Raw genomic sequence first — 17,501 nt, forward strand, 5'->3', positions numbered from 1 at the left:
AGCAGTTGAGTGTTAAAATTTAATAGAAATCCTTGAGAAACAAAGGGAAAATAGAGAGCAGACCCAAGAGAAGAGCACTAGCCTGCAGTCCATGCACACATGCTGCAGGGCACACCAGAGAGCCAATGGCCTTGAGAAGGATGCTCCCTCCCCAGCAGCCCCACTGACCCCACAACCAACTGGAGCCACACTGGTACCCATGGTCTCTCTGGAGCTGCAATGTGCAAGCCTGAGGTCTCCCATGGGGCCTGTTGCTTGGGGAGGGCAGGATCTTGGCACAGACACTCAGAAAGGATAAAACTGGGCAGTTTTACACTCTCCCAGGCATGAGGACTGGGGACTTATCTCCAGGGGCCAGGCTGCAGTAGGGCAAGAGCAGGCTCAGCTGCCAGCAACTCAGGACACAGACACAAGCGAGCAAGGGCTCAGCCTGTGCTGACTGGGGACTAGAAGGGCAGGCTCAGCCAGCTCTCACACAGCAAAGAAACCACAATGTCAGGCTTTTAGAACAGCCTAGGACAAAGGCCAGATAACCCCCACTTCCTCAAGCTTTGCCACTTGGTTTAGAAAATGAAGTCACACAGGTCTCCTCTTTGCCTAGGAAAATATCTCTCTCTACAACCAGCCCCAAAACAAGTGTGCAGTGCAAAGGGCTCCCACAGTCCTTGCTCTACAGAGCCAGCTCCTGTCTCTTCCTTTGAGGTAGGTTGATGTGTCCCCAGGGAGGGACAGTGGCTGCTTGGTCACATCACCAGGGCAGTGTCATTGAGGCAGCCAGCAGGTCTCTGGTTGGCTCCATCAGTGCACTTGTTGAGAGGTAAGTTCTGAGCAGGGCTGGGCTCCAGGCATCTTGTGAGATCCTCACCAGCTGAAGGGAGGCATGCACTGCAATGAAAAGGAGACGCTGAGCTTCTTAGGGACAGTGAGAAAGAACCAAAAGGACCATGGTGCAATAATCATCTGCTGTATCACGACACATGGACTCAGAGATAGTGCTGCCAGGCTTATCTACTCCATCTCCCATTCCAGGCAGTGCCACTGACCCCAACATGTATCCCAATATGAGTGGGACGGCCGGGTCACAGCTTAGTCTTCCTGTCTGTGTGTAAACCCAACTCCACCTTGGCCTTAGCACAGGAACAGTGATGACCTTTCTCTTAGAACCAGAGACCGGGGTGTGCCTCCCCTTTGCTTTGTTTCACCCAGACAAACTCCAGTCCTCCACCTCTGCAGGAAGCTGTCAGCAGCTCAGCTTTGCTTGGGGAAGCTGAGAGAGGGCAACAGACCTGGAGACCTCACTGTTCCCCCAGCCAGTGCTGCAGCTGAGAGCCTCTGCTCACTGTTAACCACATCAGTGTCCACAGAAGTGATACAAGTTCCAGTGCAGGGAATATCTTGTCAGCATGTTCTGATCATGACAGCTCCAAGCATCACCTAATCTGGCTGTTCTGAGCTTCACTCCCATCTAAGCTGGGTGTACAGTGCCAAGAGACATGGCCAGTTGCACAGACATCATGCCAGCTCCATCTGTTGGCTCCTCAGAGAGCAGAGGCTTCAGAGCCTGCAAACCAATCTGCTCCTCTCCCCTTAATAAAGCTGCTTTTTGGGCTGCCAGTTTTCTACCAGGACACCAGTCCAAAAGCCACACTATGAACACCATGAACATCATGGCCAGTGCAAACTCACCCCAGTCTGCCCAGTTCCAGTTTGCTGAAGCCATTTGATTGAATGCCACTCTTCTGGAGGAACAACGACTTTGGCAATGACCACTGTGGAAGGAGAGGAAGACAACAGAATAGCTATTTAAGTCGTGGCAAAAATCCCTCAAGCCTGCTGTGCTTTGCCATAGGCTGCCCTAGAGAGCTTGAGCTAGAGCTGCCTCACTGCTGCGCATTGTCACTGCCACCAGACTGTTCCCAGAATAGCAAACAGAGCAATCTTTGCTCTCTGCCTAATGAATCCCTCTGCTGAAAGTGGGAGTAGAGCATCTCGAGGTCAAGAGTGGGTTTCTTTCAGAGCAGCATTCTGCTGTAAGGCACAGGAGTGACAGACAGAGACGACTCCCTCACAGAGAAGAACAGTGGTCAGGACAGGTGCCAAATATGTAGGGCTGTGCCCAGAGCACCCAAGGATATTCAGATGCAAAATACTTGCAGATCTAATATACTGTTCATGACTTCATGTTTGTGGGAAATAGGGCAGCATGGGTTTTTCCAGACTCCTGGAGGCCTTGGCAAATAGGGAAGAAGGCAAACAGGTAAGACAGGAGCCAGAGGAAGCAGAACAAGCAGCACCTCTACCCAACTCTGTGCAAGTAAACAACTGTTCTCTGCCTACCTTACCCCTACTTATACGCACCATTTGGGCCAAATCCGTCCTTGCCCCAGTGTGGTATCCTTTGACACACCAGTTCTTCAGTAGCTCCAGACCTGGGAAGTGACAGAAGACAGTGAGAACAAACAGCCAGGTTTACAAAGAGTTAAGCCTTCCCAGCTCAGGGCATGCAAATATGCTGCACTGACCACATAGAGCATGCTATGCAATAACTACTTGAACACGTGCCTGAGTGCCAGTAAACACGGGGTAAATCCAGGGCGTTCACCCTTTGTATGAGCAAACATCAGTGCGTGGGCTGCTGCAGTGCTTGCCTTCCTCCCAGGGAGCCAAGACATTCCTTGCAGCAGGCTCAGCGAAACAGGAAAACTGGGGCAACACAGGATTTGCCGAATTAGACCAGATTGGCTGTCCCCCTGAGCCCAGTGCCTGCCAACAGCAGTACCTGATTTGGGCTGCACCGGTGAAAGTTCCCACTGTGCAAATGTAGAGCAGCTTTGCTGTCATCGACCCCTTTCCCAGAGGAGGGCAGCTCAGGCAACCTCCTTGCACAGCACAGATCAGCTGCAGCATCCCAGTGCATCATCTCCACCCTACAGGGATCCATCCAGAGCTCAAGATGGGCTGAGACTTCTCCCTGACAGAGGGTAAGACTGGCACAAGCCAAGATCATAGCTGGTATGAATGGAAGGGACCAGTCCTCTCACCACACACAAGATATGGTGCTCCAGAGCACAACAAGGTCATTTTGAAGAAGAGCCATGTGTTCAACTGCACTGAACAAGCTCCACTTCCTCCAGGGCTTCCTTCAAGCTGTCCCCACTACAGCCAAGCACCCTGCTCTTTGGCTAACCCAAAAATATTGAGAAATCCCATCCTGTTTTCTTATTTAAGAGCCTTAGGGTCATAGCAGAAGGCTAGAGTGACTTGAGAATTAAGAACCAGCAGAGCAATGGCTAGTCCATTGATGCTGTCCAGCTGGCATTACTGTGGTTTTCTATAAGATACCAGGAGAAATCCTTGCTGTCCAAAGCCTGTTCCTTGGTGACCTTTCAGCAAGCCCCAGAACCTTGTAAAAAAAACCCCGCTTGTTGGGGGCCAAGGGGAGCAGGGCGGCTCAGATGCCTTGTGCTGGGTCTGAGCACCAGCCTGGGCTTTGCATCGTGCTGGCTAGGAAAAGAGGAGTGCTGCATGGAACACAGGGGAACAGGAAGGGGATAGGGGGAGAGGGAGAGTGAGCTCTGCTCAGAGGTAAAGAGCAGTGATGGGATAAAGGAAATCTGCTCGCCTGGCTTCTTTGGGGAAGCTGGAGCACTGAAGCAGGACCCTTGCCTGAGCGGCAAAGTTCAGGGCAGCACTTCAGAGAGGACAATGACAGAATCTTTTTTCCAGTTGATGGAAGATCATCCAGCAAAGATACTAGCAAGGCAAAGGATGACACATGCTGACAACACAGCCAGAGAAGGCTATGATGTTACCATCTCTCTGTGAAAGACTGTTACTGACCCCTTTGACACTTGCTTTAACACCAGTGAAAAGTGACAAAGGCATTTTTCTTCTTTCTCTCCTTGATAGCCAGGTGAGGAACACACTACAGTCACTGCAGTGGAGGGCCAGCTCCTCCAGAAGCTTCTCCATCTAGATCAGCTATTGGATGGAAAGCCCTCAGCCACAGTCTCTTTTTATTTTCTCTAACCCTTCATGCTAGACCTCACTGCTGCCCTGATAGAGGCGACCCTGGGTGAGAAGGAATTGGTCCAGCCCAGCTATGCCTCATTAAAGTATAATGTTTTTATTAAAATACAGAATTGTGTCCTGAAAGGATGGAAATGTTAGCTAGATTTCTAGTGTTTAGGAAAAATTTCCATTTGTATGCTGACTGTTTTTCATCAATTAGAAAGCTGCAGGAGACCAGGGAGTAGGCCCAATTTTTCCTTCACAGATCATTTGTCAGGAGCAAAGCCCAGCAAATCCAGCTGTTTCTCCATCAAAAGAGAGCAGAGAAACACAGTAAGAGGCCAAAGCTACAGGTTGAAGGCAAAATCCCAGTCTGCTTCATGCCCAGGGCATCTAGAAGTGCTGGTGCTGTGTGTACCAGAACAATCATCACCTCTCATCGAGTCAGAATAAGCTTTTTGTGACATTTGAAGCAGTCTGGGAAGGTAACACATTTCCTGGGGGTTAGTATGCAGGCAGGCAGCTCCCCCTCAACATGCATAGCTCAGAAATCTCCCACGACTGCTGGCAGGCAGCCTGCCTGAGTCAGGTGGCTGTGCCATGCTTTGGAGGGCAGTTACCTTTGTGTCTATTCAAGTAGTATTTGAGCTCCCACTGGGTCACCAGGATGTTAAAGTAACGAGGCTGCTCGAAGAAGCGCAGGTACCGCATGGAGATGTGGCTGGGGAACACCCGCTCGAACTGCCCGCGCCGGGAGTACTCATCCTCTGTCTCCACCAGGACCCGAACATCATCTGGAGTCAGGATATCCAAGACAGAAGAATAAAAATCCTGCAGACAAGAGCAACCCAAGGTCAGGGAGAAACATCTCTCAAGCAGAGGTCTCCATGTGTCTGAGATCTTTGGGAAACTGTGGAAGGAATCTAGGCTCAATGGTGACACCAACACTGCACAGAACTGAAGAGAACACCAGTTCTGCAGCCCAGCCTCTCTTAAACACACTGGCAGAAGGCGCACAAGGCCAGTGACCCTACTAACCCAGCACGGGGATCAGCTGGCAAAGGCTGTAAGAGCTGCATAGACACATAAGGGGGAGCAGGCAGTGCTCAGACTCTGTTTGGGGACTGATGGGTAATGTGCCCCTCAGGACACATCTATTTTAATGTACAGATTAGTCAGTGAGACTGTGGCTTAAGCAAAGCCAGTTTATTTCTGACCAGCTGTCTTGTAACCCACTGGAGCCCAGGTGCACCCCATCATCTGGTTGACTCCAGAGAAGAGCACAATCTGAAGAGGGACAGACATGTGGGACTGGCTGGGACATGGGCTTGGCAAGTAACAGAGGAGGTTGTTTTGTACCTGGTCAGGTATCTTCTGCATCAAGTAATAGACCTTCTTCATCTTCTCTGCTCTCAAATGCTCAGATATTGGCTTGGACTTCTTCAAAGCACTGCCCAGACTGAGGACACAAGAGAGACAATAGAGCATTTAAGTAGAGAAGACAAAGTCCTGTCATGGCAGAGCTGCTCCCAGCAACTTCTGAGAGAGTAATGACACCCTCATGAAAGTGACATGGAGGAGAGAACACTTTCTCCAAGGATTTCACTAGTTCCGAGATCAGTGATGGATCCACGGCCTTGTGCACCAGCACAGAACATGGGAAGGATGTGGGCAGGGAAACTGGGAGGACTCTGCCAGACCCTCACTAAGGCATTTCAGTGATCCTTCACCCAAAAGGTGAGCCATCACCTCACACTCACATAGGATGCAAGAGGGTCAAAGACACACCATGATGTGATTCACAGCACATGAAGCCTGGTGGGATCTCATGTTTACATCCCACTTGGAACACAGCTTCCTAACTGCAAGCACAGGGATGGCAGTGCAAGTACCCAGTACTGGTACCATACAAGGAAGAAGAGAATTCTTAGATCAAAAACTTCCTCTGGCAATACTGAAGTACTCTCAGGACTCGAATTCAGTCACATGCCATGGGAAGTCCTGGCCTTTTCTACTATCTGACCAGCAACCATCTATTCTAAGCACCAATTTAACCATGTGGGGATGCCAGAATCTGGGAGATACTTCTTGAAAACCTTTTAACCCATCTACCAACATAGCTTTTTTTTTTTTTCTGCTGCTGCAAAGCTTATTAGTTGTGTGTATCTCCAAACAGGGAGAGCAGAACCTTGAGTCTGTGCCACATGGTGCTTGGGGAACATGCAGATCTACTGGAATTCTGCCCATATGCTAAAAAATCCCTTCATATGCTTCCCAGGGCAGGAAATACAGTTAAACAAGCTTGCCTCTGGATGCAAGAAATCTGGTAATGGATCATCTGAACCATGTTAAAGATCCACTTAATCCCTTGCAGGTCTTTCTGAGGACACCTGCCCTTCAGCACTTCCACTGGAAGTGGCAAACCAGCATGTGATCAAAGCACCGCAGACGAGCTGGTGAGAGCTCCTCATCTGGAACAGACCCATGTTCCCAGCTTCTCCACTGAAGGCACAGGGCACTCAGGGCAAGAGTCCCATCTTTTGGCATGCCCACACATCACTGCATGCTGGTGCTTAACCAAGCAAGCTGATCCTTCAGTGACATATGGCCAGCAGTCATTCTGCTGCAGGGAACAGACTGGTTTCCTTCCAGCCATCAGGTCTGAAACCAGGATAAGCCCTAGCTGTGGTGAAACACAGAAGTATTAGGGGTCTGGCTGGACACACACCCAGGAACTAGCATTCTGTAAAAACAGCCATGTTGGCTGTGAAGTAAGACTGTGCACACCTCCACCCATAGGTTGGCAGCATGTGACACCTGCAGTCCTGCCTAAAGAACTGATCACTCCAGCATTTGCAAAATAACAGGTGCTCCTCTTGCTCCAGGCAGCAGCATGTCAGTTCTGGTAAGTCAGAGGGTAAGTGGATCTAGCCTCAACAGAGCCAGCCAGTCCTCCAAGCAAACAGAGAGGCAGTGAAACTTAGCATCATATTAGTTCTGGCAGGGGGAAGGACAAGAGAGCACAACATGACAAACTGCAGAGCAAGCACAAATTATATTGGCCTCACTTCCAACTATGGACCTGCAGAGAGGCCATAAATCCTTCTGCATTGAAGAGACCACAGGAACCAGATACTCAGGCAAGGAGACAAGTTCTTTGGACCCATAGCTGAAACACCAGCAAGCACAGGCTCTCAACAGCTAGAAGCCAGTATTTGCTTGGCTCCAAGCAGCCCCCCGAGATGAAATCCCTCAAGAAAAAAGCCTGCTTCTCTAACAGAGAAGGGGGATAACCTGTAGGTAGAGCCACTTCTTGTCTGTGTCCCTGAAGCCACACTGTCCATGCTGGGCAGAACAAAACCAGCGAGGTTGAGGAGGTCCCGAATCATCTGGCCCTTGATGCTCACATCCAGTGGGGAGTTGGAGTGGAGGCTGCAGAGAGGAAGCATCACAGCAGCCTGAGTGCTAGAATGGAGGTGTTGAGCCCCATGGCCCCAGGATCAATCCCTGGGTTATCACTGACTGGGACACAAACACCAGCCTGTCCCTTGCCTCATGAAACCACCCACAAGACACTGAGAGAAAAATCCTGACAATAGAGCTTTGAAGGGGGGGGTTCCTATCAGAAATAGTTAATTTTTCCATCTCTTCCCAATTTTGCTAGAAATAGGCAAATCCATCCCCAGAGCCGTGTGCATGGCTCTGTGTACAGCTCATGCCCACCCACTCTCACAGACAGGAGGGGCCATGCTGGTTACACTGCAGCTCCCGGCCCTGCCTGCACAGCCGACACCACAAGGCCGGATGCGGTCAGGAAGTAAAGAACAGTGCACGAGGCAGTGGAACTGCTGACTGCTTCTGCCCACGCAGAGAAATCTCTGCCATCACCCGTTCTGTACAAGACACATCCCTCCTTGCCTTCCTTTTTTAACATACTCTTCCCTGGCTCTAGCTGGAGCATGCCCAGAAAAGCTTTCTGAACTGCAGAGGAATGTTGCTTTCACAGACAGGGAGGGCTTTGATTCCTGCAATCTGGAGAGGAGGCTTCAAAGCCCATGATCTTTCAGCACCGGCTACAGGGGACATTGCAATCCAAACTCACTTTGTAGTAAAAGAAAGGCCATTATCCACTCTGCTGTGGCTCAGAATATGCTTTACCTTGGGGAAATGTTGACTTCTAAGATCCAGGGCTTGAGGTTTTCATCCAGCATGATATCAAACCCAAACAGCTCATGGCAACAATACGGCCGGCGCACGTACATCTTCACCAGGCTGTTCACATAGGGCTCAGAACTGCAAGCCAAGAAAAAAATGCTTGTTTCCAACAGTCACACAGACAGCAGAGCTCTGGCTGTTCACAGCACGTGTTGACAGTTCTGGAAGTGTAATGCAGCCACGTGCTGCGGGAGCAGGTGGGCTGAGGGACCAACACAGGCCTGTGTGTTGCTGCTGCCTCACCACATATGGATCCAGCACTGCATCTTGAGCATCCCTGCTCTGTCAGGCAGCATCCACCTCTGAATACAAGATTTATCCTGCATCAGGGACCATTCTCTCAGGCTCCCAGGCAAAGCAGGGGAGCGGGTGGCAAGCTGGGCAATTTTGGGTACACTGCACCTTCCTGGCCTTCAGGCAGGTCAGGGAAATGTAAGATCTATCTACCCACTGCAGCTACTGTAGCAGGAGCATAAGTAACAGGGTGAAAGGAGGGATCTGCAGAGTAATACTGAAGCCAACAGCAGTGATACTATTTCAGTTAAGAACAAAAGGACCTGGCTGAGAAGGGACTGGACAGTCAAAAGGGCCAAGGTGCACCTCACAGACACACAGAGCAAGGGGTGCCAAGACTCACGCAATGATGGTTTTGATAACGATGTCCTTAATCTTCTCCCAGATGGCCTCACTATTAACTCCTTTCTGGGTCAGGTAACCCCAGAGAGCTTTGAGCGCCCTGTGAGAGAGAAAGCAAAGGATGAGGATTTTTGAAGGAATTTTGAATGAGTTACAGATGGGGTTTTCCAGTTGTTTTAGATGATGTGGTTTATTTTTTTTATCTTCTACATACGTAGGAAAGGTGAGTTTGGTTCATATCTTTACTGCATGGTTCAGAAGGTCACAAGATGGCTAGTTACAAGACCTTTTAAGGATTTATTGACTAATAAAACACTGCTAACAAGGACATTTATGTTTTTGACCTGATTTTTAAATATTTCATCTTATGGACTCATGTTACAGTGAAAGCTTTCTGTTATGTAAGTTTGTGTGTCATAACATATCAATAATGTTATGACACACAAACTTACACTAAACTCTAAAACTCTAAATTTTCTTCCACTTAGTTTAACATGTCTCTATTTCAAATTATAAATCTATATTCTCGCTTCTAGCACCTAAGTTTGGAAGCTTTTCCCAAGGTCTTAGATCAAATCCTGTGTTTAATTTTAAGCTTTGGCTTACAGGCCCAAAGTTCTCAGAATTCCTTGCATTTTGGATTCCAACATGTAGCCCCTTGCTGCTGGTGGTGAAAGCAACAGAGGGGAACCCTGACAGTGCTCTTCCCTGGCATGGCAATCCTCCTGACATCCTCAAACCTCTCAGTTCCTAGTTACTGCTCTCCCCAGCCTGGCCCCTGGTTTTGAAGGCCCAAGCTACTAGGAACATGAATCTGTCATAGACTTCTCTCAGCATAGTCCCAAATTAGCACATGAGCAAGGTAAGTCAGGCCCAGATCTTCTCTTCCCTCCCCCTCCATGTCCTCAGCAAACCTCCCCTTCCTGCAGGCCTTCCCCCGCAGCACTGCAAAGCAGCTCAGCAGGAATCCAACAAGACCCCAAAAATGTTTTAGCTAAAGCCACTTCACTGAGGCTTCAGGGATGAAAAGAATTTCTAAAAAATGTGGTAACAAGATGGTATGGGGGAGCATCTATGCTTTTACAGGAGTTTCCCATACCACACTGTGTGCTGCAAGCTACTCTGACACTGAGCCAAGGATGCTGAGATATTTCTCAAGTGAGACCATGTGGCTAATGGCCAGGAATCCAAAGGTCACGCTTCCTGCATACAAGATGGAGTGGATTACAGCCACACTTATCTTTAACACAGGAGCAGCCAGCATTGACTTGCATGCAAGTATGGGAAACCCACACAATCCCACCTCCACACAATTGCAACTGCTGAGGGGCAGCAGACCCTGCTAAAAGTCCCAGTGGAGGAAGAGACCACTGTGAAGTAGGTCCAGGTCTAAGTGATCTGGCCACAGCCAAACATCTTCCTCAACTCCCTTTGAGTGCAGTAGCCCTGCCCAGGCTGAGAATTGAGAACTCAATCCTGCACTATTTTTAAAAGGGTTCAAACACCACCGTGGAATCAGAGACAAGTTCCTGGGGCTTGTATCCATTCACCCATGAGAAAGCAAGGAATGGGAACCCCTGCAAAATTGCAGCCCTCCTCCCAAAGGCCTAGAAACAGCACCACTGCTCCTATTCCCACTGAGTAGCACTAAATTAACAGTTCTGAACCAGAGCTGTCCCCTTCTCTGCCTCCCCAGCAAAGTCAAGAATGAGATGGGCAGAAGCTCCCATCAAGACAGTTTAAGAATCACCCATTCAATATCTAACAAAACCCAATCAGATTCTGCTTTAACCACATCCCATCACCCCCACAATAGGGGAAGGGGATGAATGAGCAGAGATAAGTGCAGTGTTGGAAGCAGGGAATGGCACAAACACAGGCAGGATGAACAGCACTTACAGCTCAGGCAGTAGTGGACAGGATGAGTCACAAGCCAGGGAGACCATCCAGATTCCATTGACACTAACTCATGCTAAAATCATTCTGTTCTTCCACTTTCCCAAGTGGGAGCAGATGATACAGAAAGCAAGTTCAAGTTTTGGGTAAGAATACTGAAAAAAGTCTGACTTAATGGGAAATAGAAAGACATGCCTTGTACCCTAAAAGCAGCACCTACCATTTGTGTCCCTGACAAGCAGTCTCATCCAAGTTGGGTTTGTACGCTGCGTTCTTCTTGTTCACACTGTAGTTGGTCAAGTGCATGAACTTGTTGCTGAGGCTCTCCACTGAGGAGGAGTACCTGGGAAGGCAAGAGGAACACAAGCTGTCCAAGACTGAAGTGGCTGTCCCCAGGTCCATGAGGCAGGCACAGACTTTGTTCTCATCTCAGACCACTCTCAGCCATCCACCAGCCCTGCTGCCTGCAGCTCTCTGTCCGCACAGGCCCAGAGCTAATGGAACAAAACATGAGACAAAACAGGCTGCCTTGGGACAGTGGCATGCAATCCCACCCGTGCAGCATACCCTCAAGAAATAAAAGCCAGAGTATCAGTGAGCAGAAGCACTGATGGAACTCCAACAGCCTGAGGCAATACAATGAAAACTGGAAGAAATGTCTTAGTTTCTGGTGTGCCAGCTCTTATGCAGAATGAAGCACAGATGATGTATTTCAAGAACTGCTTAATACTGAGCTGATCTTTCATTGGGAAGTTTGGATGTAGGCAGCATCCTGTCACATTCCCTTTCAACAGTCACCTGCAGCGACCTCGTGTGTTTCCACACTGCCTCTTAAGCAAGCAAGATACAGCTTTAAGCATCACCTTATAGGGCTTGACTCCCTCCTGCCCCAGCCAAGGCAGGCACCACAGCCACAGGTGCCTGGGCACCAAGGCAGCCCCCAGCACTGCTCTCCTGCACAACCAACCTGCAGCTGGCAAAGCGAACCAATCCATCCTTGAACAGGTAGACTCTGAGGGGATCATAGCAAGTGACGTAAACATAGAGCCTCAGGTCAAACTTCTTCCCGCCAATGAGGTAGGGCTTGTGCAGGTATCTGCAGAGGGAAGGAAGCACATAAGGGTTAGGATTTTCATATGCAGGAACATCTCTAACCCCCAAATCAGAAGCCCTGGCAAAACAAGGGATCAATGCAGAAACCTTTTTGCACAGCATTTTCAAGTTAATCACATCACAGACAAAATGAGAGAAAGAGCAGCTCTTCCATTCACAAGGAGCTCCTGCAGCACATAAGAACTGTTTCCTTCTGCTCACTTCCATTTTGAAGAGATTTTCCTCAGTTTTAAGGCACAGTAGCTTTTCCACACCCACAACGCTGATCACAATTTTCAGGAACATTTAAGACATGCAGTACACCACAGATGGTTTTGTACAGTAAGCAGAAACAGTTGGGTATTTTAATCCAACTCATTTGATTATTCATCCCAGAGGTGCATGATTTTCCATTGGAAAGTTTATCTCTCTGCATGGAAAGTGGACAGGGAGAACTAACAAGCAAACACAACAGTTCCCTGTCTGCCAAACACTGCAGTTTTCCTGCTCTCACAAGAATCTTCCCAGATTCAAATCAAGATGAACTATTCCACTTTTCTGCAGAAGGGGAAGGAGATTGAGAACACTTGAAACACTTATTTCAAGAAAATCATTTGCATCTACAAGCACTGAGGCTCTTACTAAACCATTCTAACTTGGATAAGAACAAATCTTTGACAACTGCCCCTCTTCCCTGGGACTTCTCTTCCCACTGTACTTGTGTGAACTGGATAAGGTTTGTTTGTCTCCAAACATGCCAAACCCCAGAGTACAGAGCAGTGAGAGCCGGATCACAGCAGAGCTGAAGCTGTCCACCTGCCAGACAGAAGCTCCAGAAAGCTCATGAAACCAAGTTGTGTCTGAGACCTCAAATATCTACACAGAGACAGCAGCACTGCAGTAAGCCCAGTTGCAGCTGACAGAGCCAAACTTCCAGCAGCAAGACAACCAGGCAGTCTCCAGAGAAACCTCCAGATGCAAATCAGGTACTTCTGCTTTGTCACATACTGGTAGGGGCCCAGATTTGGCCAGAGATACAAGACATTAAGAGGTCCCAGGCTGTGTGTCAACCTTGGTTTTATGTTCACTCACCTCTGTACTAGCAGTGGTCTCCTTTTGGGGAGCTGGCTCCATTTGTGGATGACCTGGATACCAACGCCTCTTGCTGATGCTGGCTGCAAAACACAAACAAGAAAGGATCAGATCTTCTCCCTGCACCTACAAAAAGACAGAGGATTGAGTTCTGCTTTACACCTACTGGTTTCACAATCCATTTCTGTCGGCTACCTCCTTCCTCCCATGCTTTCCTGAGTAATTTGATGTCCTGGGGCAGGATGAAGGATTGAGGGAAGAAATTAAACTCCTTTTTCCCACAGCGAGCCTGCATCTTTAACAGGTTGCGCCACAGACGGTCCTTCCTTCCAATTTGAAATGAACCAGGGAAGTGGTTTAGCTGGAAAGGAACACAGATGCTTTGAGATCTCTCTGCTTCCCCTACTCCCTGCCCACCCCGTTCTGCTCCCTTGGCAGAGGATACATCCTATCTGAATACAGTGCAGGGTAACAGTCTTTGCTCCCCTCCCAAGATTGCACCCAAATTGATTCCACCTGTTCCTGAAGCTTTGCAGGGACAAACCGCCTCGTTTGGAGCATCACAGCTCTTCAGAACAGGCATGTACTTGTGACAGATACCAAACCTTTGGTCCCTTGCAGGTTCTCATGCCATGAGCTACACCTGACTGTTCTGTGATCACAGTAAGGTACATGCCCTTTGCTGCACTGGCAGTGAGGGCATTGTCCCTAGCCCTCAGTTCTGCCAGAAGGAGGACTGCATTGCTTTAAGCAGCAATGACTGAATTTAGAGAAGCTCACAAATAAACACAATTTGACTACAGCCTCAGTCCATACAACAATCACCCTCACAGCAGAGATGCCCATCCAGCTATGCCTGTCTCTTGGACTCCTCTCCCAGTTCTGGAAGGGACACTGCAGGGACAGTTGGCACAGCAAACACTTGGCCCTGAGCAGAGGGGCACCCAAATTGCTTGCAACACACTCTCCATGCACATGAAAGAGGTTAGCAAAAAACAGCCCCTACCTTTTGGTGCTCCCTGATGGCTTTGAAGCCAGGGGATTTCATGTGGTGGCCCCAGCAACCCAGCCAGTCGCTGCTTGCTTCAGGAAAAACAGAAAAGTCCATGACTGAGCACCCTGCCACCCATAACACCTGCTCAACCCACAGCACCCCATCTCCTTAGGCTAGCAGAAGTGTGCCAGGGATGTTGTACAGCTATAGCACAAAGCACTCACACTCGCTACTGCAAAGCTGCAAAAACAAGGGCTGAGTGGCATCCAGTTAACCAAGTGGGTCATATCGTTGCAAATATGACTGGTTGCAAGGACCTGAAGAGGTACAGGGTCAAAGGAATGCCTTTAATTCCCCAGCATCCTGACTTCTCTGCATTACAGCTGGCAAATGAAGCAGTTGGCTAATGACTGCTGTGCTGCTGAGGGACAGGTAGGTGTGCCATAACTTCTTAGGACTTCCTCTGCCCTCCATGTTTCATTATAGCCCCAAAATCTGTGCAGAGGTCTCCTGATACATGCAGGAGTCCAATAAATACTTCCAGGAGATCGCATTCCAGAGTATGGATCATAGCTGCAGATGCTCAGTGCTTCTCCTACACATCTCTTCAGTGACAAGATTCCCAACCTGAGAACTCTGGCTATGGTCAGAGAAGATGTTTTCCTCTTCAGTACATGGGGACAAGGAGCAGCAGTGCTGGGCCTGGCACTACATGAGGGCCAGCCTACTCAGAGTGGCAAGCCAGAGCAAACCTGCCTCACATCTGCCTCAGTTCTTGACAGCCCAGGAGCAAGCCCTTGTGGACTATGCCAGGAACAAGCCAAGAGGCAGATCAGGCCCTGCTGGGACCCACAGATGTTGGATACTGCAGGTCAGACAGGCAAAAACATGAACCCAGCGTCCTGCAGTGCCAAGCCTGTATTGCTTCTGCTCTGTTCTTTGCAGGCATTCTGCCTTCTAGTGTCCAGCACTGGAGGCAAGGAAGGACACAATGCTGCCTCCCCAACTTACTTTTGCTAACTCGGAAGTGGGACCTGCCAATGGTTTGCTTCACTATGTTAGGTGTGACACTGCACATTTTCCATCGCAGCAGCTTCCTCTGCTCCCAAGGCAGCTTTTCCACTAGGAAAGCAAAAAGTTAGACACTGAAGGAAAACAAACACAATACTTGGATTTACTACAGCTGCAAAATTCTTATGGTTTGCTGCACAGGCACCAGGCCTGTAGATGAGGGTGCATAGCCCTCTTTGCAGAACTGTCATGGAGCAGAAGACTCCACAGCTGGGGAAGATCCAAGACACTGGAACATTTAGTGGCAGCCTGAGTCATGCTCCAGACATTGGAAATAACAGTTTACTGCAGTCATTTGGATCTCACAGCAGTGTTGGGTATCATCATGGGAAGGGTTAAGGGCAGCCACTGCCAGCTAGCTCCAGGCTGTGTGCTGGCACCACTTGCTCCCTAATAATGGGCTGGCCACTCTGACCTTGTGCAACAACAGACTCTGGCTCACCTGCCTCATCCCGAGTACTGAAGTAGATAGTTGGAGGCACATTAGGGAATAAACTGCAGACAAGAGCTGGTTTGAGCACTTTGTCTTGAGCCTCAGAAGGCTGGGCCAGGCACTCAATGCGTTTCCTAAGAAAGATGAAGCAGTGGTCAACTGACTAAAAGTGAAAAGTAACAAAGGAAGAGGGAAGCCGGAAGAAGCCTTAATCTGGGTATCAGGAATTTGCACCATCATTGCAATGTGGTGCAAGCAGCAGGCACTAAGGTCAGTAACTCAGTCTGCAGCAATGAGGGGATGAGTCTGCAATGAATGCACATGCCAAGTACCCACTGTGGGGTTTTTGATTTTCTGGGGCAAGGAGTGGAGTCTTTTACATGACAAACCCTATAACCTAGTCCAAGGGAACAAGGGGTGGAGATTGTAATACGTATTATTTAACTGTTGCAACCCTCATGGTTCTGCTGCGTTGCAGGGAAGAGGGATGGAGTTTAACCCACTATATGTACACCTTACCACAGCAAGCCCCAATACCTGGAAGGAGGGATAGAATTTGTAATGTTTCTATTAAGATTGTGATGAAGTGAAAAGTAAGGTTTGCAATGAACATATATTCAAATATATGCCACTGCAGCCAGTGGAAGAAGCCACACCAGAGCAATCCAATAGAGAACAAAGAGCAGCAAAAGAAAAGGAATTACAACACTACCACAAATCTCTCAGGCCACCCCTTGCCTCACTGAAGGGACTGAGTGTAGCTTGTCACAAAGAATTGGAGACCAGGCTGAGGGAAGAAGAGGTGTTTTATCGAAGGCCTTGGTTTGTTGTTTTTTTTTTTTTTTTTTTTTTTCAGTACTGAAATCAATAATTAAAAGTTTATTAATTGGCAAAGGATTATATTGGTTAATATTCTCTGGCACAAAACTGGTTTTGCCCACACAAAGTGAAGGCAGGTGACAGCTGCAAAGGTTTCAATGCCAGGCTGGCACACAGCCTGCACAAAGAAGTGGCCAACACCTCCCCCTCCTTGCTGTAAGAGGCATTTAGCCCAAGCACTGCTTCTCTCCATCTGCCCCAGAGGCCAACCAGACACATCCTGCCACAAACAGCTGCTGGGCCAGTTTACATCACCTCTGCAGGACTTTCACAACCACATGTGCACACCCAGAGCCCTGCAGCACCCTAAGGCTCAACACTTGCTCACAGAAAGGCTTGCTGGTCTCCCAGATTAGTGATGGCATGATGGGAAGCAGCAAGCTGTCAGGCAGACAGCAAAGCCTGAGGCAGCCCTGGTGCAAGACGAGCTCCCACTGTTGGATGGGCAAAAACAGGTCCAACAAAGGTCAGCCAGGAGTCATGAAGGCAGGGCTCAGATGACCACAGGCTGACCAGTGCTCCCCAGACAAAGATTCTCCCAAAAGTTAAAGAAAAACCCAGGCTCCAGGACTTGTTTCTAGGATGCTATGCTGAGACACAAAATTCCAAGGCGCTTTTGCAGTCCCTGGCCCAGGACACCTCCACTCTGCTTCATCTGCCGGGCAATGATACTGCAAGAGCACAATTTAATCCAGTAAACCTAACTCAGCAACTGTCAGTGCCAGTGAAATTAAGACCCCTGTTTTGCTGCTGTGGATGCACCCTTAGCACTTTACAGGCTGCTGCCGGTAGCAAGAGAGGTAGTTCTAGTTTCCAGGGTAGCAAGGAAACCTGTTTTGGCTGGGACATCTGTTCCTACCTTCACTCCTTTACCCCACATGCTACCACCTCCTCTGTCCCCATGGAGGGTAAAGATGACAGAATCACTAAATATGCTGATTTTGAAGGGACTCACATGGATCATTGAGTCCAACTCCCCACCCTGCCCAGCACCATTCCCAAGAGTCACACCACGTGCCCAAGAGCATTGTCCAAATGCTTCCTGAACTCTGTCAGGCTTGGTGCTGTGGTCTCTTCCTAGGGAGCCTGTTCCAGTGCCCAGCCACACTCTGGGTGAAGAACCATTTTCTAATATTCAACCTAAACCTCCCCTGATGCAACTTCAGGCCATTCCCTCAGGTC

At 49.0% G+C, this 17,501-nt stretch overlaps 1 protein-coding gene across 2 annotated transcripts in view; it reads right to left on the bottom strand.

Annotated features, from left to right (window-relative positions):
* Positions 1-17,501, bottom strand: part of TTLL4 (tubulin tyrosine ligase like 4) — a 27,210-nt gene continuing 9,709 nt past the window's right edge. Inside the window, exons 5-19 of one of the 2 annotated variants that reach the window (XM_036386841.2) lie at positions 15,450-15,574; positions 14,948-15,058; positions 13,949-14,025; positions 13,109-13,303; positions 12,943-13,025; positions 11,726-11,854; positions 10,979-11,101; positions 8,864-8,962; positions 8,170-8,304; positions 7,306-7,443; positions 5,371-5,470; positions 4,632-4,842; positions 2,359-2,429; positions 1,687-1,769; positions 1-885 (exon numbers count right to left, since the gene is read on the bottom strand). In XM_036386841.2, the coding sequence (XP_036242734.1) occupies positions 744-885; positions 1,687-1,769; positions 2,359-2,429; positions 4,632-4,842; positions 5,371-5,470; positions 7,306-7,443; positions 8,170-8,304; positions 8,864-8,962; positions 10,979-11,101; positions 11,726-11,854; positions 12,943-13,025; positions 13,109-13,303; positions 13,949-14,025; positions 14,948-15,058; positions 15,450-15,574 (1,822 nt within the window). In that variant the 3' untranslated portion in view covers positions 1-743. Of the gene's footprint in view, positions 886-1,686; positions 1,770-2,358; positions 2,430-4,631; positions 4,843-5,370; positions 5,471-7,305; positions 7,444-8,169; positions 8,305-8,863; positions 8,963-10,978; positions 11,102-11,725; positions 11,855-12,942; positions 13,026-13,108; positions 13,304-13,948; positions 14,026-14,947; positions 15,059-15,449; positions 15,575-17,501 lie in introns of those variants that run through there. The other variant, XM_036386842.2, reaches the window with a different exon arrangement.

This window comes from Molothrus ater, chromosome 7 (genome assembly GCF_012460135.2).
Source record: "Molothrus ater isolate BHLD 08-10-18 breed brown headed cowbird chromosome 7, BPBGC_Mater_1.1, whole genome shotgun sequence".
NCBI classification, from domain to species: Eukaryota; Metazoa; Chordata; class Aves; order Passeriformes; family Icteridae; genus Molothrus; species Molothrus ater.